General features: G+C 40.4%; 1 protein-coding gene across 3 annotated transcripts; it reads right to left on the bottom strand.

The window, feature by feature from the left end:
* Positions 1-2,607: 2,607 nt before the first annotated feature.
* LOC110494009 (retinol dehydrogenase 12) lies at positions 2,608-24,206 on the bottom strand. Of its 3 annotated transcripts, XM_021568668.3 has the most exons (6): positions 23,814-24,206; positions 17,515-17,754; positions 16,732-16,821; positions 9,694-9,882; positions 9,187-9,296; positions 2,608-3,493 (listed from the first exon to the last, which is right to left on the bottom strand). In XM_021568668.3, the coding sequence occupies exons 1-6, from the start codon at positions 23,974-23,976 to the stop codon at positions 3,314-3,316; spliced, it is 972 nt and encodes a 323-aa protein (XP_021424343.2). In that variant the 5' UTR covers positions 23,977-24,206; the 3' UTR covers positions 2,608-3,313. The 3 variants fall into 3 exon arrangements, with proteins under 3 accessions (XP_021424343.2, XP_090061337.1, XP_090061338.1); XM_090205211.1 differs by lacking the exon at positions 23,814-24,206 and having other exon boundaries at positions 17,515-17,983; XM_090205212.1 differs by lacking the exons at positions 9,694-9,882; positions 23,814-24,206 and having other exon boundaries at positions 17,515-17,988.
* Positions 24,207-27,442: the final 3,236 nt, after the last annotated feature.

Raw genomic sequence — 27,442 nt, forward strand, 5'->3', positions numbered from 1 at the left:
GGTAAACAGCAGAAATTACAAAAGTTACCTTGCACTGTATGAGAAAGCAACAACATTGATTGAATTCATTGAGACACTCAATACGATTTGCTGGCAAAGCAGTGGATCAATATAGGACATAATTTTTTTATGTGTTGGATGGTGTGGAGGTTCAGTTTGGCGACTGTTTTGACCAGGACAGTCTAAACATTCTGTAAAATTTGGAAAGAGTGCTTCTCACGGGGGAGTTGGATGAGTCTCTAGATCAGTACCCTGAGCTGAACATAGATTATCTTTCAGTGCAGTTGCCTCTTTCGCAACAAATACCCGTGTAGCAGCAGTTGAGAGGCAGTAGAGGTCCTCAGGAGGCTTCCAGTGGAGGTGCGGGGGTTGGTTGACCAAGTTAAGGTGCTGATGAGAATTGTCTGTAATGTACATAAAGACAGGCTGGACAGTCTTGAGGGAGAATATCTGCCAGCAATTTGTTGGATCCATTGAAACCCTCAAACATAGGTTCGGTTCTTTTGTTCAGTAGTGTGTATAGCAGTGGTTCTCAACCTTTTTTAGTACTGGAACCCCTGCATATTTTGAGGAAAGGCAGGCAAGGTTTTGAGTGGTCCTCAGGGACCTCCACCCCCTCTATATTATATGTAAAGTTAGTGGAATCCTTGTGCTGCTGAATACGTTCATTACCCTTTTTTATTTCATGGACCCCTTTCCAATACACCAGGGACCCCTAGGGGTCCACCTACCCTGTTTGAGAACCCCTGGTGTAAAGTATAATATTTGTTATTTTGTTTAGTCGATTTTAGTACATGACATTACACTTACTAATTATTTATTTAATTTAAAATTGCATACTTTGTGTGACATACTTGTCCATAGCTGTTGTTTGAAGAGTTGAGACACTGACTGAACAATAACTAAGTATTTCTGAAGGATATTTGGGTTGATTTGTTTGGGTTTTTCATTGAAGTAGTTATTTTGCTTTTAGAAATGTACTTATTCTGAGCGTTTTGTTCTTGTAAAAATTTTGTAATAGACTCAAACCAGTGGCACATATTTAATGACTATAGAAATGAATCAGAAAAAGTTCAATAAAAAGGTCAGTTCAGTGCGTAGACTAACTTTGTGATGGTTCTCAATGGAGATTATTTGAGATGAGATCGCACATGTTCATTGTATTTATGAAACCTGCACCCATACAGTGTACAGTACCATTACCACCTACTGGCCTTGCTTGGTATTGCTGGTTGTAAGTACAAATACCTGCATACATACTGGACTGATAAGGAACACTGCCATAACTATTATTAGTAGTAGTATTATAATGATTTAAAAATTGTAACAAGTTGGGACAACCCTTCATTTAACTACTGTACCTATCAATTATCCAGTAGTAGTAGTAGTAATTATGGTTCCTCAATATACATTTAACATATTACTACGTAGGCTATGTGTTACAGCACTACTTTTGGTGTCCCCCTCAGGAATTACTCTTGAGAAAATTTAATGTAATTGTCCACTCCAAAGTTGATATCAGATTTTCGCCCATGGCTGTAATCACTGCCGAAGGTGCTTCAACAAAGTACTGAGTTAAGTGTCTGACTACTTCTGTAAATGTGATATTTCAGGTTTTATTTTTCATAATTTTGCAAAAATGTCCTTATCTGGCAGAGCCAATGGCATAGTCCCAAAAGTGCAAACTCTAGCCACGGTTGGAACTTTTTTTTAGACTAGCTTAAATGTCTTAATAATTAATTTATTTTCTTTTGACCATTTTAATATATATATAATACGCTGAGTCTAAAAATCATTTGGAACACCTTGCGAATATTGAGTTGTACCCCCTTTATCCCTCAGAACAGCCTCAATTCGTCAGGGCATGGACTCTACAAGGTGTCGAAAGCATTCCACAGGGATGCTGGCCCATGTTGACTCCAATGCTTCTCACAGTTGGCTGGATGTCCTTTGGTTGGTGGAACATTCTTGATACACACAGGAATCTGAGTGTGAAAAACCCAGCAGCTTTGCAGTTCTTGCCACACTCAAACCGTTGCGGCTTGCACTTACTACCATACCCTGTTCAAAGGCACTTAAATATTTTGTCTTTCCCATTCACCCTCTGAATGTCCCACATACACAATCCATGTCTCAAGAATGCTTAAAAACCCTTCTTTAATCTGTCTCCTCCCCTTCATCTACACTGATTGAACTGGATTTAACAAGTGACAATATGGGATCCTAGCTTTCACCCGGTCAGTTTGTGTTCCTAATGTACACTCAGTGTATGTATAGTGTGCAACGTATGTACAAACTTGTTACTACTGCAACTGTGTACTACTGTAGGTAAAAACACAAAGCAGGTACAGTGCTTAAAGGTATTGAGGCTGTAACATGTTTGTGCTTTCTCTTCCTCAGCCAAATGACAGAAGACCAACGGAGACATCAAAGCTGCCAATCTACTATAATTGACCAGTTTTTCAATTATATGAATGAAGGAAAATTATCATTTCAATAAAGCTTTGCTTGTCTTGTGAAATAGCTGTGTATCCAGACATGTGTCCCACTTCCATACCACATCCTCTAGATGACAGCGTCTATGTAATGTGAAGAAACAACCACTCATTGCTGGTAGTAAGTTTATTGACAAAATTCCCACTTCACACACAGCTATGCATTAACATACACACACACCTCATAGTTAGGGCCCTGTCTTTTGGTTAATCACATCACATGACCTGAATTTTAACCATTTATATTTTATTTAACTAGACAAGTCAGTTAAGAACAAATACTTATTTGCAATGATGGCCTACCAAAAGGCCTCCTGCAGGGGCTAGGATTATTTTTTTAAATATAATATAGGACAACACACATCCTGACGAGAGACAACACTACATAGAGACCTAAGACGACAACAACATAGCACGGCAGCAACACATGACAACTGTCCCCTTATTTTTTATTTTTTTATTTTTTTATCTCAGATGGTCCAGCACCATCCTCTGACAATTGCTTTCATTTTTTGGTCTACTTCTCATTTATGGAAAAGGTTTAAAATAAAAGGTTACAGTTCCAGGTCATATGAGATGATTAATCAAAACGCAGGTCCCTACTCACAGGGAAGGAAAATACAGTCAGCTGAATATATCACATGACCTACGGCAAACATTATTGGTGTGTCTGAGCTGTTAGGGGACTCTACAATACTGAAGACGCACAAATAAACACAAAAAAACTTTATATGTATCCTTCATAGATTATAAAACCTTACACTGTATTTTACTTGTCTGCTATTGAATAAAACACTTGAAGATAAACTCTCACTCTCTCAGAACTTGGATGTCAATCTCTCGCAGAACTCAAAGACCTTTACTGCGAGGGTGGGGTCTCGGGCCAGGGGAGCAGGGAGACCCAGGGAACAGTCGCTGTCAAAGTACTTCCCTGTTATTCCCTCCATCTCCATGGCAACCGTACAGTAGATGGTGCTCACTGCCCCTTCCTCAGAAGACTGTGTGGACAGAGATGGGAGAAGGTGATGTAATAGGGCTGGGATTCAATCTGTTTGCGCTGTCAGTTATGCACATTTTAAAGTCAATGTTCCTCCATTCACATTAATTGCTGCAGATGCCAGCGCAGTTGGAAATATCAATCACTTTAACACGGATCAAGCGGTGATCAGATTGAATCCTGGCCTAAGAAGACACATACACACTAACCACCTCTGCATAAAAGAGACAGCCACTGCTAGTAAATACCCTAACTGCCAGTCAATAGCGCAGTGCTTTGTTTTGGTGATATGCCAGGAAATAAGTCTTCCTTAATTTGTAACTTTGACAAGGAAACTGAATTTTGACAGATTCCCCTTGTTGATTTCAGGGAAATCTGTGAAAAAGAGTTGTGAAACTACTAGAAATTCAATTTTTCAGACACACACACTCTACTCCTTTTCACACTGGTTTGTTCTGTCTTTAGATTTAAGATCTCTATTCAATCTGTATCGCTGAATTTAGTATTCCAACTTGATTTCCATTACATTTCAATGTTCCCTCATTAGCGGAGACTGTATTCAAGATAAACGCTGCATATGTCGGCGCAATCGGAAATGACCTTCACATTTCTATTGTGCAATCTGTAACGATTCAGCAATACAGATTGAATAGAGCCCTAAGAATTATTTCTGGACAAACTCAACAGTTCTTACAAGGTGGGATGGCACACACACACATACAGCCAAAACAGTCCGAATTCCACTGTCACGGTTGGCCAAAACAGTCCAAATTCCACAGTCACGGTTCATGTGAACCCAGAGACAGAAATAAATGCTGTATTCATTACCAACATGTGGTAGCGTTTACAGTTGTTCTTCTGGTTTATTGAGTGGATTTGTTTTTTTCCATCTCATTCTGTAGTGTGCCGCTGTTTTGTTGGGTCCCCCACCAGACCAGGGCAGAAAACAATTGTATTTTGTAGTTTATTTTAAAATACAAACTTTTGAAATACTCAAGGTAGTGGAATATAGCTTATATAGAGTTTCAACTAAAAGGCAACTATTTTCTTTAATATTCAAATACAGGTCTCAGAAAAATAAAATAATATTTGAAAGTATTTAAAATACTTCTCAGAAAACCAAATTATATTAAGGTATTTATTTATTTTCTTTGTAGAAAAAAAAACATTAAAAAAAAAAAATTCACACCAGATATAAACATCAACTTACAGACGCACACAAACACGACTACATTTCATCTGCCCAGACCCGCATGCTCACACCCCTATCCCTAGTGGGCCACATGGCCTTAAATTGTATCAATTTGTCTTTCCTCAGTCACCCATGCTATTTCAATAATAAATAATTAGATTTTCCTATTGCGTTAATGATTTTCTACATTTTCTATTACGATTGATTTCCATGTTTTTAGTATAATTTATTTCTAGATGAGAAGAGAATCAGTCCATCCACCAGTCCATCAGTCCATATCTCACTACACCCCCATATGACATGTCTTGAAATATGCAGACAGATGGATTAAAAGTAAGTTCACATTGTAATACTTCTGACAGCCAACTTTCTAGCTCCGCCCATAACTTTTAGGAAAACCCAGAAAGTATGGATTATTGAGTCATTGTTAGTTTTACATTTAAGACATGACTCTGCTGTTGTGCTGTAGAATTAGTTCATTTTGTCTCTTGTAGAATACATATACATTCGTTTATACTGGGTTAAGCGTACATTTTCATTAACTGTCATTTCATTAATTATGCTCCAACATTCCCTCTATCCTGTGCCAACATCAATTATTTTTAAGTCTAGGATCCAATAGTTTAAAAGAGATTGTCAGCTGAATATGCTCTTTGCAAGGTTTTGTATGGCTTACCTATAACATGAACATTCTTTTCTGACTCAAATAAGATTCCCTCAAGGTTGCTCTGATGTCCAAATTATTTCAAATCAGAATTTTGTGATATGTAACTTAAGTTGCATGCATTTTAAAATATCTACATAAATTTTAATTATATAATGGAAATACATTTACTTCCGGTTACCAAGTCATTTACAGTTTCTATGCTGTTATCAGTGAATTCTGAAAAGCTAAAGGATTGTGTTTTTAGGGAGTGACATTGCTTCTTTTTCTCTTCCATATTGTTATTGTGTTCTTAACTATGAAGTTGTGAATGTTCTTAGCTTTATCCTTTGAAAATAGACACATAAAAGATTTTGGGGATGAGCATGTGCATATGTACCCCTTGTTCCTCCTTAGCACACTTAACTACAGTATCTGTCGCAAGTAAAAGCCTTGGGTAGCGAGTTGATACAATTCCAAGTCTGGAAATTTAAAACCACCAGATTTAGGAAGATGTCAAACTTTCCTTTTAATTCTATGAATTTTATTTGCCCATATAAAGTCTGATATGGTAGAGTATACTTTTTTTAAAGAATGTCTTCGGTGGGGTAATTTGTATTACCGAAAATAAATACAAACACTTTGGGAGCCATGCCATTCTGAAGAGGGTTATTCTACCTGTAAGATTTATGGGAAGATTGTTCAATTTAATTAGATCTGCTTTCATATGTTAAGTAATGGAATTAAGTTATCTTTATATATTTGTTGTCACTTATTAAAGTATCCTTATTTGTTGTAGTCCACTTAAAGGACTGCTTGAGTTATTATTTTTCATATTGTAATTCTAATTTTTTCCCCCTTAAATTGGATTTTCGAGGGTTCTGAAAATATTTTTAGCAAAAGGGGCATTGAGTTTTCAGTATTGGTCAGGTATATCAGGAGATCATCTGCAAATAAGTTTAGTTTATATTCATATTTACCAATACCTGTTACTTATGGGTCCTGTCTAATTCCTTCTGCAAGCTGTTCAATTGCCGGTGCAAACAGGAGGGTGGAGAGGGACATCCCTGTCTTGTGCCGCTTTCTAAAGCAATTTCATCAGATAATGTATTATTTGTGCATATTTTTTATTTAGGACATTTATATATTATTTGAATTAAATGTATTATTTCATCTGTAAAGTTGAAAGCTTATGAAGTTTTGAATTTAAAAAAGGCCTTTTAAGATGGTCTAAAGCCTTTTCAGGATCAACATCCATTATTAATAAAGCTATATATATATTTTTTTTACGTACTGTATTAAACTATTCTTGTATTTCTCAGCTCGCTGGTCACCATAGCAGCACCCACCTGTAGCACACGCTCCAGCAGGTATATCTCTCTGGTCACCCCCAAAACCAATTCTTCCTTTGGCCGCCTCTCCTTCCAGTTCTCTGCTGCCAATGACTGGAACGAACTACAAAAATCTCTGAAACTGGAAACACTTATCTCCCTCACTAGCTTTAAGCACCAGCTGTCAGAGCAGCTCACAGATTACTGCACCTGTACATAGCCCATCTATAATTTAGCCCAAACAACTACCTCTCCCCCTACTGTATTTATTTATTTTTCTCCTTTGCACCCCATTATTTCTATCTCTACTTTGCACATTCTTCCACTGCAAATCTACCATTCCAGTGTTTTACTTGCTATATTGTATTTACTTCACCACCATAGCCTTTTTTTTTGCCTTTACCTCCCTTATCTCACCTCATTTGCTCATATTGTATATAGACTTATTTGTCTACTGTATTATTGACTGTATGTTTGTTTTACTCCATGTGTAACTCTGTGTTGTTGTATGTGTCGAACTGCTTTGCTTTATCTTAGCCAGGTCGCAATTGTAAATGAGAACTTGTTCTCAACTTGCCTACCTGGTTAAATAAAGGCGAAATAAAATATTTTTTTGTCATTGTTTATTTTTAATAAACCCTCTGATTGATATTTATCAAGTCTGGTAAGACTTTTGCCATTCTATTGCTTATTAGCTTTGTTTTTATTTAATTGTCACAGTTTATTAAACTTGTGTCTATAATCATTAGGGGACTCTCCAGATGTTCCTGGTTTTAATATAACTGAAATAACTGTTTGAGACATAGAACTATAAGTACTGAATTGAGTGACATGTGTTGTCATTTGTGTAAAAAGGGGTGCTACTTTGTCTCAAAATGTTGTATAGAATTCTATGGGAAAGCGAACCAGTCCTGGTGCTTTTCTCCGGGTAAAAGTTTTAACAGTATGTAATATTTATTTTTGGGCGATCTCTGTTTTCTGTAAATTGCTTCACGGTTCTTGAGTCTAAGAAGGCTATAAGGTCCGTCCAACTGCTGTTTCATTCGGATTTAAATATATTTTAATAGAAGCTTATAAAATGGTCATTAATCACGTTGTTATTTCTAATAACAGCATTTGTATCTTTCTTTTAAAATTATAACTGGTTTAGCATGTATTCCTTTTTTGTGAGAGCTGCAAGATATTTACCAGGTTTATTTGCTATTAAGTAATATGCTTTATTGGAGTTTGACCTGTAATTGTTGTCTCTCTTCAAATGTAAAAAAGACTATTCTTGCTTAAATTCAGAAATGTGATTTTCTTCTTTACCTTGTAAAGATTTTTTATGGTCTTTTTCTAAGATAGAAATAAAAAAAATGATGAAAAAGAAATCACTTAATCAGATTTAGATTTAGCCAAATATTAGATTATCATTGAGATTATCATTCCCATAATGTATGCCTTAAAGGGATCCCAGATTATATCGGGGGTCGGGTTTTCTCTATGTCTACATTAATTAGCTAATTAGCATTGGCTCACGAAACTACCTCTAGCTTCCTTCATACTGGACACAGAGACATACAATTTGTATCCACGAGTTAATCGGACTCTGGGGAAGTATATAAAGGAGTATGCCTTTAAGTGTTGAAAGAAGACTAAATATCCCAAAACTGCCTTTTTGAATCAACTACAGCCAAAGTAAGTGGTAAATCTGAGTAAACTATCCCTCTATAGACGGTGTAATGTGTGTTTGAAACAAGAACACTGAGCCTCAGATGGTCAAAGAGGTTCAAAGTTGTATATGCAAAGCATCCAATGTTTGCAAATGGCTTTGAATTACTCTTCAGTAGTTTCAGGTAACATAAAATGAATTGCAGCTTTCAACCTTTTCAGTGGCATGTTGAAAGAGTCATACAGTAGTTAAGCGCCACAACCTCTTTATACTTATCTGTACAAAATATAATTGGTTAAACTGGCTCAGCTGGAAATGATCTTTAAAAAGCACACTGTCGGTTGTCTGGTGCAGTAAGTCTCTTTAGTTCAATTGTCAATGAAGTGAGACCTAACACATCCTGTTCCAATACATGTTACAACCAGGACCATAACAATAACAAATCTTTATATCTCACACATTTTCTTCCCAACTACAGACCGTCTCAGAAACACACTTTTTCCGGAATTTAGCCAAAGGAGCGATGTCGACAAGCACATTAATGTGATATCCACAAAAAGCAGGGAGATTGCCTTTTAAAGGTGTGTTGTCATTTGTGCACCGCTGAAATGCATCTTTGAATGAATCCCACCCAGCCTTTCGCTCTTTTAGTTCAGACAAAAATAAAATATTGATTACAACTTCATTTCACAGTACACTATTTACTTGTCATTTGGAAACTACTGCATAAAATGATAATTATTACATAATAACATATAAGTGCCAGAAATGGTTTCTCACTTAATAATACCAGCTGAAACAGGATGGTAAAATAAAGTGGTAAACAATGTACTGTATGAATGATTTTCACCAGGGTGTTATGATTCAAAATGTTCACCTTGAAGAAGAAGATTCCGATCATGTTGAAGAGGAACCTAACCATGAAGTTATAGTGTCTCATAATTTCTGTCATCACCAACCCGGGGTGGACGGAGTTAGCTGTCACCCCTGTGAGACACACACACGCACACACACACACGCACGTTCACACAGAAGAGATTATAAACCACACAAAAGCCCAGAAATCCATGTCCCTCCTTTACCAGGAATCTGATTTCATGGGAAGTCTGACACACATGGGGAAACTCCATCTCCAGCAGCTCCAAAGAAGACATTTGGTGCATTTCATTACATCACCATATTCCCCCTTTCAAAACCACTCAGAAAGGATGCTCATTGAAAAATGTTCCTCATCTACTAATACAGTTGTTTTAGCAGCTGTAAAATAAGTATGGCTACTATGTGCTCTAAACAAGAATTTGATAATCGAATAGCTAAACCAGATGCCATCAACACTCCTACTCTGAGATGCTTTACTAATACTGTCCCAGGCCTTCATACCCACCTGTTCCCTGTAGCCTTCGCGCCAGCTCGTTAGTGCAGATGACGTTGTGCAGCTTGGTGTGGTTGTACACACTGTCCATAGTGTAGCCCAGGTTCTTGCCTTTGAAGTGCGAGAAGTCGACCATACCCTTCCAGTGGTTCATGGATGACACGTTGACGATGCGTGCCGGTGCGGATTGCTTCAGCAGGTCTGGACGGAGGGGAGAGGGGGAGGAAAAGGAGAGTAAGAGGAGGGAGAAAGGGGAACGGGGGGGATGGAGGGAGGAGAGGTGATAGAAGAGTAGTAAAGTGTAGAACGTAACGTGAGATAACTGGGACAATGTTACACACAGTAACCTACTGGTTGAGTAGATATAAAACAGGTAAACTTCATATTTGTTATAACACTCACAAAATACAGCACTAGAATACACTCTTGGAAAAAAGGTGCTATCTACTGTAGAACCGGAAATGGTTATTCGGCTGTCCCCATAGTAGAACCCTTTGAATAAACTTTTTTGGTTCCAGGTGAAACCCTTTTGGTTCCAAGTAGAAGCATTTTGGGTTCCATGAAGAACCCTTTCCACAGAGGGTTCTACAGTGCAGTGAAAAAGTATGTTTCCTCTTTCTGATTTTCTCAATTTTTTAATATTTTTGATACTGATTCAGATCTTCAACCAAAACCTATTAAGATAAAGGGAACCTAAGTTTACAAATAACAAAAATGATAACAATTTTTATTGATTTAATGAACAAAGTTCTGCCACACCCAATTCCCCTGTGTAAAAAAGCCCCTTTACGCTCAATAACTGGTTGTGCCACCTTTAGCTGCAATGACTCCAACCAAATGCTTCCTGTAGTTGTTAATCAGTTTCTCAGATCGCTGTGGAGGACTTTAGCATGCAGAACTGCTTTAGCTCAACAACGTTTGTGGGTTTTCAAGCATGAACTGCTCGTTTCAAGTCCTACCACAACAACAATTAAGTCTGGACTTTGACTATGCCAACTTCATATTTGTTGTTTTTTAACCATGTTATTTTTTTAAATTTCACCTTTATTTAACCAGGTAGGCAAGTTGAGAACAAGTTCTCATTTACAACTGCGACCTGGCCAAGATAAAGCATAGCAATTCAACACATACAACAACACAGAGTTACACATGGAATAAACAAAACATACAGTCAATAATACAGTAGGAAAAAAAAGTATATATACAGTGATTGCAAATGAGGTAAGATAAGGGAGTTAAGGCAATAAATAGGCCATGGTGGCGAAGTAATTACAATATAGCAATTAAAAACACTGGAATGGTAGATGTGCAGAAGATGAATGTGCAAGTAGAGATACTGGGGTGAAAAGGAGCAAGATAAATAAATACAGTATGGGGATGAGGTAGATAGATGGACTGTTTACAGATGGGCTATGTACAGGTGCAGTGATCGGTAAGCTGCTCTGACAGCTGGTGCTTAAAGCTAGCGAGGGAGATGTGAGTCTCCAGCTTCAGTGATTTTTGCAGTTCGTTCCAGTCATTGGCAGCAGAGAACTGGAAGGATAGGCCACCAAAGGAGGAATTGGCTTTGGGGGTGACCAGTGAGATATACCTGCTGGAGCGCGTGCTACGTGTGGGTGCTGCTATGGTGACCAGTGAGCTGAGATAAGGCGGGGCTTTACCTAGCAAAGACTTGTAGACAACCTGTAGCCAGTGGGTTTGGTGACGAGTATGAAGCGAGGGCAAACCAACGAGAGCGTACAGGTCGCAGCGGTGGGTAGTGTATGGGGTTTTGGTGACAAAACGGATGGCACTGTGATACACTACTCAACAAATCGGATGCAGTCTGATGGAGGCTATTTTATAGATGACATCGCTGAAGTCAAGGATCGGTAGGATGGTCAGTTTTACGAGGGTATGTTTGGCAGCATGAGTGAAGGATGCTTTGTTGCGAAATAGGAAGCCGATTCTAGATTTAATATTGGATTGGAGATGCTTAATGTGAGTCTGGAAGGAGAGTTTACAGTTTAACCAGACACCTAGGTATTTGTTTTTGTCCACTTTACTATCATTAAATTGAAGACGTAGTTTTTATCAAAGATTCTCTGTAATTAGTATTACGCGATAAAACTGATTAATCATGTAACTGTAATTAAGTAGGAAGTCGGGGCACCAAGGAAAATATTCAGATTACAAAGTTATAATTTCCCAATATAACCTTTCAGACAAAGGGGAAGTGGGGGTCGACTAAGATGAGACACTACAAAGTTGATCATTATAACAATTGATCCTAACAATCCTTTGCACATGAACGCTCACTCATTCGGGAACAATTGCAATCAATATATATATTTACACTCAGTGTGTCGTCGGGATCTTTGTTGAAAAGTTAGTTTCGGATCTTTCTCTCTCTCTCATATACACACACACACACATATACATATATATATATATATATACACGAATGATCCAATGTTGACCTAAATGACTAATGATGATAAATACACCTGTGTGTAATCAAGTCTCCGTATAAATGCACCTGCACTGTGATAGTCTCAGAGGTCCGTTAAAAGCGCAGAGAGCATCATGAAGAACAAGGAACACACCAGGCAGGTCCGAGATACTGTTGTGAAGAAGTTTAAAGCCGGATTTGGATACAAAAAGATTTCCCAAGCTTTAAACATCCCAAGGAGCACTGTGCAAGCGATAATATTGAAATGGAAGGAGTATCAAACCACTGCAAATCTACCAAGACCTGGCCGTCCCTCTAAACTTTCAGCTCATACAAGGAGAAGACTGATCAGAGATGCAGCCAAGATGCCCATGATCACTCTGGATGAACTGCAGAGATCTACAGCTGAGGTGGGAGACTCTGTCCATAGGACAACAATCAGTCGTATATTGCACAAATCTGGCCTTTATGGAAGAGTGGCAAGAACAAAGCCATTTCTTAAAGATATCCATAAAAAGTGTTGTTTAAAGTTTGCCACAAGCCACCTGGGAGACACACCAAACATGTGGAAGAAGGTGCTCTGGTCAGATGAAACCAAAATTAAACTTTTTGGCAACAATGCAAAACGTTATGTTTGGCGTAAAAGCAACACAGCTCATCATACTGAACACACCATCCCCACTGTCAAACATGGTGGTGGCAGCATCATGGTTTGGGCCTGCTTTTCTTCAGCAGGGACAGGGAAGATGGTTAAAATTGATGGGAAGATGGATGGAGCCAAATACAGGACCATTCTGGAAGAAAACCTGATGGAGTCTGCAAAAGACCTGAGACTGGGACGGAGATTTGTCTTCCAACAAGACAATGATCCAAAACATAAAGCAAAATCTACAGTGGAATGGTTCAAAAATAAACATATCCAGGTGTTAGAATGGCCAAGTCAAAGTCCAGACCTGAATCCAATCGAGAATCTGTGGAAAGAACTGAAAACTGCTGTTCACAAATGCTCTCCATCCAACCTCACTGAGCTCGAGCTGTTTTGCAAGGAGGAATGGGAAAAAATTTCAGTCTCTCGATGTGCAAAACTGATAGAGACATACCCCAAGCGACTTACAGCTGTAATCGCAGCAAAAGGTGGCACTACAAAGTATAAACTTAAGGGGGCTAAATCATTTTGCACGCCCAATTTTTCAGTTTTTGATTTGTTAAAAAAGTTTGAAATATCCAATAAATGTCGTTCCACTTCATGATTGTGTCCCACTTGTTGTTGATTCTTCACAAAAAAAATACAGTTTTATATCTTTATGTTTGAAGCCTGAAATGTGGCAAAAGGTCGCAAAGTTCAAGGGGGCCGAATACTTTCGCAAGGCACTGTATATGTGTATATATATATATATATATATATATATATATAATGGATATTTCGGCAGTTGTCGTTCTTCGTGTTCAATGATACCGAATTCCTAGCTGCAGACTAGTAATTCATATCAAAGACTTGTTCTTATTCTGTCGGTATCGATAGTCTAAGAGTTTAACCACGTGGTATGGTTAAAAGATTCAGCAATGGTCTACAACCTTTGTCCTCCCGTGATTGAGAGAAACATGGTCTACTTAGAATTTCTCAAAGTTGGGTTTTATTCGGAATTGCAGAAAAGGGGCTGTCCCAGGATGCCGGCTCATGGGCGGTCCTCTGATTTAGTTAAACTCAAAAGGGAATTGGAGTTTCCTTCATTAAACAGTCCAAAATCACATTACACAATTTTACAAACAGTATCATCCTCACTCATTCATCTTATACAACAATTAGATGTAAATCTCATATCTGAGGCTATTATGTAAACAGCATTATGGTAATGTGGCCGCACTGTCTCCCATGAGCTTCCCCAAGTTGTAACAAACGGACCAGTTCGTAGCTGGATTCTTCACCGATCTTTTATACCTTCTCCGGAACATAAACGTTGTTCGGACCTCAAGTTCTGTGAGGTGGAAGAAATTCCTTTGTTCTCTATGAAACTTCACTCTATCTCTATACTGTGTGGCCAAAAGGAGATCCTCACTCTCTGACCACAGCAGCCTAGTTGAAGGAGGCAAGGGGAGGCAGGGAGAGGAGGATGGGGCTTGCTGTACCCAAAGAGGGCAACGTCATGACACCACGTATTCTAAGTCAGAGCCGTCCAGAGTAGTGATGCTGGTAGTAGTGATGCAGGTGCGGGCAGGGATTGAATGAATGGAGAGTTGTATGGCATTGAAGCTCGTCTGGAGGTTAGTTAACACAGTGTCCAAAGAGGGGCAGGAATTATACAGAATGGTGTCGTCAGCGTAGAGGTGGATCAGAGAATCACCAGCAGCAAGAGCGACATCATTGATTTGACACACTGAACTCTATCAGAGAAGTAGTTGGTAAACCAGACGAGGCAATCATTTGAGAAACCAAGGCTATCGAGTCTGCCAATAAGAATGAGGTGATTGACAGAGTCCAAAGCCTTGGCCAGGTTGATGAATACGGCTGCACAGTATTGTCTTTTATCGATGGCGGTTGTGATGTCGTTTAGGACCTTGAGCGTGGCTGAGGTGCACCCATTACCAGCTCGGAAACCAGATTGCATAGCGGAGAAGGTACGGTGGGATTCGAAATGGTCAGTAATCTGTTTGTTTACTTGGCTTTCGAAGACCTTAGAAAGACAGGGTAGGATAGATATAGGTCTGTAGCAGTTTGGGTCTAGAGTGTCACCCCCTTTAAAGAGGGGGATGACCGCGGCAGCTTTCCAATCTTTGAGAATCTCAGACGATACGAAAGAGAGGTTGAACAGGCTAGTTATAGGGGTTGCAACAATTTTGGCAGATCATTTTAGAAAGAGAGGGTCCAGATTGCCTAGCCCGGCTGATTTGTAGGGGTCCAGATTTTGCAGCTCTTTCAGAACATCAGCTATCTGGATTTGGGTGAAGGAGAAATGGTGGGGGCTTTGGCGGGTTGCTGTGGAGGGTGCCTGGCAGTTGACCGGGGTAGGGGTAGCCAGGTGGAAAGCATGGCCAGCCGTAGAGAAATGCTTATTAGAATGCTCAATTAGTGGGTTTATCGGTGGTGACAGTGTTTCCTAGCCTCAGAGCAGTGGGCAGCTGCGAGGAGGTGCTCTTATTCTCCATGGACTTTACCATGTCCCAGAACAATGTTCATGTAGACTTGATTGTGTGTTTTGCATCACTGTCTTGCTGCATGACCCAGCTGCGCTTCAGCTTCAGCTCACAGACAGATGACCTGACATTCTCCTGTAGAATTATCTGATACAGAGCAGAATTCATGGTTCCTTCTATTAAGGCAAGTCGTCCGGGTCCTGAGGCAACAAAGCATCCTGAGTGGCATAGTGGTCTAAGACACTGCATTGCAGTGCAAGAGGTGTCACTACAGTCTCTGGTTCAAATCCAGGCTTTATCACATCCGACTGTGATTGGGAGTCACATAGGGCGGCGCACAATTGTACCAGCGTCGCCGGGGTAGGCCATCATTGTAAGCAAGAATTTGTGCTTAACTGACTTGCCTAGTTAAATAAAGGTTCAATAAAACATATATATATGAAAATCCCCAAACTGTCACACTACCACCACCATGCTTGACAGTAAGCAAAGATCAGACCTAATCCCAATTGAGATGTGTCAGGAAATAAAGCAATTCTGCATGCAAGAGTGGGAGAAAATTCCTCCACAGTGATGTGAGAGACTGATTAACAACTCCAAGAACCGTTTGGATGGAGTCAATGCAGCTAAAGGTGGCACCAGTTATTGAGTATAAGGGGGCAATTACTTTTTCGCATTGGGTGTTTGTTTGTTTATGAAATAAGTACGTAATTGCTGTGTTATTTGTTCACTCAGGTTCCCTTTATCTAATGTTAGATTATGGTTGAAGATCTGATAACATTCAGTATCAAAAATTTTCAAAAATTGATAAAACACAGAAAGGGGGCAAATACTTTTTCATGGCACTGTCACGCCCTGATCTGTTTCACCTGTCCTTGTACTTGTCTCCACCCCCCTCCAGATGTCGCTCATCTTCCCCACGTATCCCCTGGGTATTTATACCTGTGTTTTCTGTCTGTCTGTGCCAGTTCATCTTGTTTGCTCAAGTCAACCAGCGGTTTGTCTCAGCACCTGCTTTTCCTCTGTCTCGCTTTTTCCTCATCCTTCTGGTTTTTACCCTTGCCTGTCCTGACTTTGAGCCTGCCTGCTGTCCGGTGCCTTTGCCCCTAATCTAGAATTCCAACCTCTGCCTGACCTGACCCTGGGCCTGCCTGCCACCCTGTACCTTGGCCCCACTACTTTGGATTATCGACCCCTGCCTGCCCGTTGTTTGCCTGCCCCTGTTTTTTGCAATAAACATTGTTACTTCAGCAGTCTGCACTTCAGTCTTACCTGAAACCTGATAGGCACTGTACTTGGAACCCTAAAGGGATCTCCGATGGGGACAGCGGAAGAACCCTTTGAGAAACACTTTTGTCTAAGAGTGTATAGGAACATATTTTGTATAATAAGCCTATAGCCGTGGCCTGTGTAACACTGCAGTAGTTGCACACAGAGCTCCAGCCTTACAGCAGGGTGAGGTATTAGTGGGATAGGTTGTATCTTACCCAGAAGCAAGTTGGTGAGGAGGAAAGGGCCCACATGGTTGGTAGCGAAGGACACCTCTAGCCCATCTGAGGTGATATCTCTAGGCAAGCCTGTGTGCAGACACAATATAATCAAACCAAGGCACATCCATACATATTTGAAAATATGTATTTTAAATACAGAAAGCATTACTAAAATATGTGATAAGAAATGCTGTGAATGCATTTTACTTTGGGCACAAAAGGATGTGCATGTCGCAAACAGACATAGATAATGAATGGGAATTTGTAAGCCAAATTGTAATTGGGTGGAATGGCATGTTACCATCGTTATTATCAATCAAGCAAAGCTGTTCGTCTCATGGACATTCTTGTTGTGTACTGACTCCCGTGCTTTGGTAATCTTACCCAAGACCTAAAGACTTGCATTAACTCTCCTCATGCCCAGTCTTCAGTCTTATGGCGTGTAGACACTCTTGATTCAAACCTAGTTGATCACACTAGTGTGACGGCTGTTGATGTCCACCCATGGTTACCTGCATCTTAGCCTGGAATCCAGAGTGAATATCGCTCCTTTTCATGACGGTTCTGCTTCAGGTGAATATTGAAAATGTAGTGAGTGATATTCAGTGTGGATTTCAGGCTATAACTGACTCTGGAACCAATGTCCACCTGAAGCCCTGGCATTGTCGACCAGGATGTGGAGAGAGCTCCTTCACTGGAACAGTAATAAATTGTGAACGATATTCAGTGTGGATTCCAGCCTAAGTGTGTATTCCAGGCTAATCTGGATCCGATGCCCACCTGAAGCTCCGGCGTTGTTGACCAGTATGTGGAGCTCCTTCTCCTCTCGCAGGACGCCCTCTGCGAACGCCCTCACCGACGCCAGGGACGAGGTGTTCACCAGACGCAGGTGCACGTCCGCATTCCCACTCCGCTTACGGATCTCATGCAGGGCGACGCTACCGCGAGCCTCGCTCCGGCACGCCATGATAACACGAGCCCCGCGCAGGGCAAAGTCAAGGGCAATGAACTTCCCTATCCCTGAGAGTGTGATAGGTGAGGTGGTGGGGGTGGGGTGTAAAAGGAAAGGAGTTAGGGAGAAAATGAGATAGAGAAAGAAGAAGTAGAATGAGAGAGGGAAAGAGTGGGAGTGGTAGAAAAAGAGAACGAGAAACAGAAAGACGGGGGAAAGGGAATGAGAAAACGGGATTATGGGAGTAGAGGGAGGGAGGTTAACAGGGTTAACGTAAACTCCCCCCATTTTGTGCAAATGTGCGCAACCGTGACATTCAAACGAGGCTGCAAAGAAAACTAATGGGACTGTGTTGACTTCAAAATCTGGGGTGTGAACTGCGTTTCTATTCAAGTGTTGATCGACATGGTATTGTCTCTATAGTATTGGAGAAAAGTTGAAAAAACGGACCCTTTGTTACATCGTGACGTTCATGCCGTAATGTACCGCACGCATAAAGCAACTATTTATGTCTTTTGTCTTTAAAACAAGAAATGGACCGTGACGGGGGTAAGGGGGGATACCAAGTAATTCTTTGTGTCATCACTGCAAACGATCATGACTCTGAAAGCCGCTGTTAACTTCTGAAGATCACTTTAGCACTGCCCTAAACCTGATTCCAAATTCGACACAAACCTTCAAATAGGGATGTAATGACACATTATATAAACTTTAATAGTGTTTTATTTACATTTTGGAGGTGATAAGGTGATAAGTTGGGACAGATCGAGTGAAAAAAAGCAGTTTTACCACAGAACATCTCTCCTTCTCACTCCCACGCATTAGTTTCGCTTTCCCACCCGCCATTTTTTTAAATACACAACGGAGCTCACTGCCTTCTTAAATCATGCAGAAACGGGCAGCGTGGCGGTCTCGGCATGAAAGGGCATTGTGCTTTACAATGGTATTGACATTATAGTTGATCTGGAAGTATGACATTTTCTTGGCGCTAAAATAAGGTCAATTGTACGGACCAAGGCGATGAACAAAAGTGAGTGAGTTGACGTTAGTGATAAAGACACTCAGCAGGACAAAACAAAGTTCAAGAGCATTTGCTCAGACTGCAATCAAACAGGGAACTGCTTGTGTGTATGCCACAGGAGGCTGTTGAGGGTAGAACAGCTTATAATAATGTCCGAAACGAAGCTAATGGAATGGCATCAAACACATGGAAACCATGTGTTTGATTATTTGATACCATTCCACTGATTCCGCTTCAGTCATTAACACGAGCCCGTTTCCCCAATTAGGTGCCACCAACCTCCTGTGGTGTGCCCGCCTGCTTGTCTGACTGACATTTCTGTCTGTGTGCAAAAGCTGTAAAAGACAGGAGTTTTGTAACAGGTGTGACTGATTGACTTGTTAACTCTCCAAGCAATCTCATCGGTTAATTGTATGTTTGCTGAATTGTATTTAAGCAAAGATTGTCTATTATATTGACAAGATAGTCAAATTAATGGGAATACAAGTCCTCAAAGATAGAAGGGAGGCGAGATCAGGTGGGGCCATTCGAGCCAATGACAGGGCATATACGTGTGTGAACAGGCCAGAGATAGATAGAGGTCTCATCTTTGTATCTGTGTCATTATAGTGTCTGTGACTGCATGGGCAGCGCCATTTTAACATAGTAGATTTTCCTCTTCTTTATTGTCTGATTGCTCCCAACTTGTAGGCTCCCCACCCAGTTGACTACTTTTCAAATGGTGGAAGCCCTCAATGGCAATATCCATGTTAAAATGGGCTATATCCATGAGTCATACATGTATCTTTATGGCAACAGGCACAACTCCGTTATTGTCCGATATATAAGTTGCCGTAATTCCAAGTGCGTCCACTTATATCAGTGCATTCTTAACAACCTAACCATTACGAAATGTCTGTTTGATCAAATAAGTCTCACGTAACAAATGAGCAATTACATTTTTTTGTTGACCAAATTCGACACTCACTGGCAGGGGCGCCGCCAGGGATTTTGGGCTCCATGAAAAGATATCACATTGGGCACCACCACAGGCCACACCAACCCTGAGCAATTGCTGTAACCAAACACCTCCAGAACCCAATCGACCCATTCAAAGCTTTAAATAACTCTACCTTTGCAGGCTTGCAACTCTCTTGTAGTCCAATATTTACTGTACAATATTTACTGACAGTGAGCTGTGAAAATATAACACTGTGCAGACATGCATGCAAGATTCTGCATACAGTGGAATTCACTATTTGATGCAAGACTGATAACCTCTATAAGAAATGTGCTAAAGGACATATTTTACAGTCTAAATGTAATTTTAATGGTACAATTCTTGAATGGAAAATTCTCTTAACATTAATGAATAACTTAAAATAAATATAACTTAACATTAACCTCTTCAATTAAAATAAATTAACATTATCATCTATAGAATTATATAACAAACAAAATAATAAAATCAGCAGCCGATTTTTGAACTAAGTATACATAGCAACTAGAAAATAAAAGTGGAAATGGAGAACAACATGGAAATGAAAAGGCCTGATGGTGGCGCTAGAGGAAAGGTCAAGTGGTCACCAAATCAACAGGTATCTTCCACCTTGGATCTTGATTGTGCACAACAAATTGTATGGCAATCCAGCCATTACTTTGAGATAGATCTTGTTCTCCGTCTGTTCTCAGCCTGTGGGCATCATGTGTGTAGTGATCCAATATCTACAGCCATTTAACAGTTATCACTGGCCCTTGCTCAGCCGTACTCACCAAGAGCCCAGCGCCGAGCCTTCTTGCTAGCAAAGTCACTGATCAAATATTTGAAGTCCAGCTTTCTAGCTAACTGACTTTCAATGAACAGCATGGCAAGACTGCAAAGCCTGTCCTGGGACATAGTGGACCTCAAATAGTTTTTTTGAATCAGTTTAGCTTACTGAAAACTCTGCGGCCACCACAACAGTCACAGGCAGTGTGCAAAATATAAGTAAAGCAATGCACACTTCTCCAACAATGCTTTGCAGCTGCATCTTACAAATTGCATTCAGGAGACCAAGAGGGGACAGGTTAGGGGGGAAAGTGGCAGAATATACAGTGTTCAGGTGTCTTACTTCATTTTGAAACTCGGTTGTAAGATCTCTGGAATACTTCATGATCAGTGGTTGGCACACAGAAGGGACTTTATCCTCACTAATCTGCCCAACTTTCAGAACAGAAGAAAATTATTCTACAATTTTTGCAGTGGTGTGGAACCTAGTGTCCAAGTCACTTATGATGTTGTCCATAGCAGTAAAAAACACTGTGTTCTGAAACACATTTGCTGCACTGTCCTAAGCTGTCTGTCTCCTCTTGAGAGGTCTCATCATGGAATCTCTTCCTTTTACTCTGGCGGCTGTGTTCCTTTCTAAATTGAGGTGCAACAATCATTTGTGTAGCAATCAATGTTGCCTCAGACAAGAGAGACAATGTTGCCTCAGACAAGAGAGACTCCCTTCCATCTCTAAGACCCTGCATCTCTTCCTTTAAGGCTCTGATACTGGCTGTCTCTGTGTCAAGTGAGATTTTTCCTGACTGGAGAATCACATTCCTGTCCTTAATGCATTTCAGTATCTGCAATTATGCCAACTGACATGTCATTCCACACAATGCTGCTCACCTCCTTCTTCTGTTGGGAGTAGTTTTATTAGTACATTGTAAATAAGTTATTATATTAATGATGAAAGGTTAATAATTTAATATTGAAAAATGTTTACCTAGTGTTCTAATATATCTTTTAGGACCACTGTCAGTCACAGGCCCTTAGACTCGTTCTAACTCCCCCCACCCAAACAGCTCCTCACTTTGTGGGCTTATTTTTCATGGACAGATTTTGGCCAGAGCAAAACCTCTCGCTTGCCTCTTCCTCTCCGATTTAAGCCTTCTTCCTTTCTGTTTTAGATGCGACTGTCTACAGGAGGGCATGCAGTCCAGAGGTATGGTTGTTTCCGCGATCATGGGGGAAGTGGAGTATTGGGAGTTTCCAAGCTGGACCTACCTCCTGGGCTGCACCATCTCCTGTGCCTTTTTGTTACTTTGATTGTTTGTCATTTGAAATTGCATGTTTTGTAAATATTCCTGGCCCAGTGAGAAAGGCCACTGCTGAAAAGGTGAACTTGTAAACCATGCCCTATTATTTATTAAATGCTGAAACTTGTCCTTCTGTTTGGTCTTCACTTCACTACGCTCACACACGCTCATCCTAGTTACAAATAACCTGTCACGTTTCCACCTCGTGACAGTTTCCTTCACATGAAACTTGGCACTTCTGAGTTCTGAGCTAACTGACATGCACAGCTATTGTTCCAAGTGTTTGTCTATAGCTCGGCTTCCATCCAATTGATGACAGATTTTAATGCAAATATTCAAAAATCTGCATTTATCTGTAATATGCGCATTTTACCACCAGAGATGTTTCCATCAAATTGACTTGTTGTGGACAAAAGGCTGTGCGTGATGACAAAGTGCACATTAAAAAATAACTTTTGTGGTTAAATTCCCATTTATCTAATAAAAAATACAAGTTAAATAGCTTTCATTTGATTTTCAACTCTGATATGAATAATGTAAGTTAAGCAGGTTCCCGGAATAAAATATACATAGAAATAAACACTCACAAATACAATTTAAATAAGGGGCAATGTTCAAATGAGGATGTGTTCGCATCATCACAAAAAGATCCCACCTTTTGAAATATTTTGTTTTGTCAACATTTTGAAAAGTTTACCTTTAAATGTGATGTTTCCATCAGGCCTATTGTGACATTTGTTTAGCAGTGTACTTTACTTGCATAAAGGTTGGATGGAAACCTGGTTTATAACCAAAGTAAAGTACATGTTGGATAAAAAAAAATGTAATGACAGGCCTGATGGAAACAGCAAATGTGTCGGGAAACTTGGTAATCGTTCCAAATGTCGGCAAAACAAAATATGCTAGACAAGGTGGGATCTTTTTGTGGCTATAGCTACATTTCCATCCAATTGGTGACAGATTTCCATGCTGAATATTCTAAAATCCGCATAAAAACAATATGCACATTTTCCCACTAGAGACTTGTTTCCATCAAATTGATTCGTTGCAGACGAAAGGCTGTGCGTGATGACGTAGTGAACATAAAAATACGAATTCCCATGAACTGAATAAAAAAGACAAGTTAAATCGGTTTCCATCGCATTTTCAACTCTACTGATGGTTTTCTCACAAAATAATGTGCCATTATAGCAAGGAGCTTGATGCTTTTTTCCAATAAATATCAAGGGTCTTTTTCTGGTGACATGCTAATCGATGTTTGGCTGCCATTTGACAAATAAAAAATAATCTCGCACTTTTGTCCATAATAATCTCATAAATGTAGGCTGTATGTGCGCATATCTGCGCCGTGCTGGCTAGAGCGCGCGTGTCAATACCAGAGAGGGCACATTAGCTAAAATGCAAAACTGTCAGTAGAGTTTAAAATGAATGGAAACGCTCTCTCACGGACAAAAACATGTGGACATACAGGAGAACTCTCACTTTCTTCAAAAGCGAGATTCCAAAAGCATGCCATTAACTAAAATCCGAAATCTATTTGAGACATTTTGAGTGCGGGCTGGAGGGTGAAAAGTGAGGGAAATGCGTAATGTCAAGAGGTATTTCCCCACTGGACAAACACTGGTTAAATCATAGTTGTTTCCACATCCTTTAGATGAAGTTCAACCAAAGTGAATATAGATGCTGAATTGACGTCTGTGCCCAGTGGGTTACCAATTATGATTTAAATAGTCTTTAGATTTTGTTGTATTACCATTTGGTTAAGAGTTTTTGTCTGTGCACTTGGTGGATAAATATAATTATTGAATCAAATTGATTGGATAAGCCTGTCCAAGCAAAACAAGTATATAGCCCATGCCAAGTGGCACCATACAAAACAGTTACCTGTGTTAGCTCCAGTAACTATGGCTGTCTTGCCCTTCAGTTGCACCAGACAGTTAAGAGTTTTTGTCTGTGCACTTGGTGGATAAATATAATTATTGAATCAAATTGATTGGATAAGCCTGTCCAAGCAAAACAAGTATATAGCCCATGCCAAGTGGCACCATACAAAACAGTTACCTGTGTTAGCTCCAGTAACTATGGCTGTCTTGCCCTTCAGTTGCACCAGACAGGCGCGCGGATCCCACGACCCTCTCCGCTGTGATCGCAAGATAAGTCCCAAAATCACCGTCGATACCGCCCACAACGGGTGAGAGAAAACATCAGTCCAAACCAAATACATTTTAAAATCCACCGAGCCCCAAATGCAGAACGAAAATGTATCTGGATACAACTTCGCAATTGTCAGTCAGGTTGAAGCAGATTTATTTTTATTGTCAGATTTACGACCCACCTCCTTTCTGAGGGCTCTTTGCAAGTATCCACATAGAACGATTCAAGTCAACACCCGAAGTTTTCCCCAAAGTCGATGTTGCCACTGAGTGTACGCAACACTGGGAAAACCTGCTCTTTAAATCAAATCATATCAAATCAAATGTTATTGGTCACATACACATGGTTAGCAGATGTTACTGCCAGTGTAGCGGAATGCTTGTGCTTCTAGTTCCGACAGTGCAGCAATATCTAACAAGTAATCTAACAATTCCACAACAACTACCTAATACACACAAATCTAGGTAAGGGATGGAATAAGAATATATACATATAAATATATGGATGAGCAATGACTGAGCGGCATAGGTAAGATGTAATATATGGTATAAAATACAGTATATACATATGGGATGAGTAATGCAAGATATGTAAACATTATTCAAGTGGCATTATTCAAGTGACTAGTGATCCATTTATTAAAGTGGCCAATGATTTCAAGTCTGTATGTAGGCAGCAGCCTCTCTGTATTAGTGATTGCTGTTTAACTTCTTTGGGATAGGGGGCGGTATTTTGACATCCGGATGAAAATCGTGCCCAAAGTAAACTGCCTGCTATTCAGGCCCAGAAGCTAGGATATGCATATAATTGGTAGATCTGGATAGAAAACACTCTAAAGTTTCGAAAACTGTTAAAATAATGTCTGAGTATAACAGAACTGAAATGGCAGGCAAAACCCAGAGGACAACCCCCCCCCCACCCCGAGGACAACCCCCCCCTTTTATAATAGGGTGAAATCGCGCCCGATTGCAGTTCCTAGGGCTTCCACTAGATGTCAACAGTCTTTAGAAAGAGTTTCAGGCTGGTTTTTGAAAAAATTAGCTAGAAATTGTAGTTTTTCTAGGTGGCTCCCATTTTGGCTGTAGTGTTTCCAAGCGCGTGAATGAGAGCGCGTTCTTTGATATTTTTCTCTGGTAAAGACAATAACGATTCTCCGTCTTAAATGTTATTGTTTATTTAGCGCTAGCGTCCCACTAATCCGCAAGAAGTTAACAGTCTGATGGCCTTGAGATAGAAGCTATTTTTCAGTCTCTCGGTCCTAGCTTTGATGCACCTGTACTGTCCTTGCCTTCTGGATGGTAGCGGGGTGAACAGGCAGTGGCTCTGGTGGTTGTTGTCCTTGATGATCTTTTTGGCCTTCTTGTGACATCAGGTGCTGTAGGTGTTCTGGAGGGCAAGTTATTCAGCCCAACAGGATGCTCTCAATTATGCATCTGTAAAAGTTTGTGAGGGTTTTAGGTGACAAGACACATTTCTTAAGCCTCCTGAGGTTGAAGAGGCGCTATTGCGCCTTCTTCACCACACTGTCTGTGTGGGTGGACCATTTCAGTTTGTCCGTGATGTGTACGCCAAGGAACTTAAAACTTTCCACCTTCTCCACTGCTGTCCCATCAATGTGGATATTCCACGAACATCTCCTTTTCTTTGTTGACGTTGAGTGAGAGGTTGTTTTCCTGACATCACACTCCGAGTGCCCTCACCTTCTCCCTATAGGCTAGCTCGTCGTTTTTGGTGAGCAAGCCTACAAATGTTGTGTCGTCTGCAAACTTGATGATTGAGTTGGAGGTGTGCATGGCCACACAATCATGGGTGAACAGGGAGTACAGGAAGGGGCTGAGCACGCACCCTTGTGGGGCCCCAGTATTGAGGATCAGCGAAGTGGAGATGTTGTTTCCTACCTTCACTACCTGGGGGCGGCCCGTCAGGAAGTCCAGGACCCAATTGCACAGGGCGGGGTTGTTATGGGATTTTGATGAATAATGACTCAATTATGTATACATTTAGCTTAAAATTATAACTAAACAGAATACTACTATGTTACTGTATGGATATATGACTCTTATTATAATCATAGTACTGAAGATAATGTGTGTAATTATAATCAAGAATTAGAACAAGGACTGTCTGCTCCTTGTTAGAAACAAATTGACTTATCTTCAGACCGGCTGGAATACTGTTCCTTACAGGACATCCTGTCTCTACCCAGGGAGGGGAGAGACCTTGGGCTAGTAGTAGATTATTTAACAGGTGGTAGACAATGTGGGAAGGCTTGTGAACTATATGTATCGGAGTGGAGGAAGGACATTTTAAAACCTATGATGTTATTTTTAGTATATAACCTGATGAAAATTGTACTATGATCAGTACTCTCGAGAATAAATGCTATTGATTGATTTTGAGACTGGTTTCTGTCCATTTTATGCAAATAAGTATCTTACAAATTCTTAGAAATGGGCAGTGTTTTAATTGAATTGGTTGATGAACATATAGGAATGAAATTCCATAAACAGGGGTTGAGACCCAAGGCCTCAAGCTTAATGATGAGCTTGGAGGGTACTTTGGTGATGAATGCTGAGCTTTAGTCAATGAACAACATTCTAACATAGGTATTCCTCTTGTCCAGAAGGGATAGGGCAGTGTGCAGTGTGATGGTGATTGCATCGTCTGTGGACCTATTGGGGCAGTATATAAATTGAAGTGGGTCTATGGTAAGGTGGAGGTGATATGATCCTTGACTAGTCTCTCAAAGCACTTCATGATGACAGAAGTGAGTGCTAGTCATTTAGTTCAGTTACCTTTGCCTTCTTGGGTAAAGGAACAATGGTGGCCATCTTGAAGTATGTGGGGACAGCAGACTGGGATAGGGAGAGATTGAATATGTCTGTAAACACACCAGCCAGCTGGGCTGCACATACCCTGAGGACACGGCTAGGGATGCTGTCTGGGCCGGCAGCCTTGTGAGGGTTAACACGTTTAAATGTCTTACTCATGTTGGCCACAGAGAAGGAGAGCCCACAGTCCTTGGTAGTGGGCTACATCGGTGGCACTGTAATATCCTCAAAGCGGGCAAAGAAGGTGTTTAGTTTGTCTGGAAGCAAGACGTTGGTGTCTGTGACGTGGCTGGTTTTCTTTTTGTAGTCTGTGATTGTCTGTAGTCCCTGCCACATACGTCTCGTGTCTGAGCCGTTGAATTGCAACTCCACTTTGTCCCTATACTGACATTTCGCTTGTTTGATTGCCTTGCGGAGGGAATAACTACACTATTTGTATTCGGCCATATTCCAGGTCACCTTTCCATGGTTAAATGCGGTGGTTCATTCTTTCAGTTTTGCGTGAATGACGCCATCTATCCACAGTTTCTGGTTGGGGTAGGTGTTAATAGTCACAGTTGGTACACCATCTCCTATGCTCTTCCTTCAAAACTCACTCACCGAATCAGCGTATAAATCGATATTATTCTCTGAGGCTACCCGGAACATGTCCCAGTCCACGTGATCAAAACAATCAGACCAGCGTTGAATAGTCCTTGTCACGGG

The sequence above is a fragment of the Oncorhynchus mykiss genome, chromosome 17, assembly GCF_057628025.1.
Source record: "Oncorhynchus mykiss isolate SJ-2025 chromosome 17, ASM5762802v1, whole genome shotgun sequence".
Taxonomy (NCBI): Eukaryota; Metazoa; Chordata; class Actinopteri; order Salmoniformes; family Salmonidae; genus Oncorhynchus; species Oncorhynchus mykiss.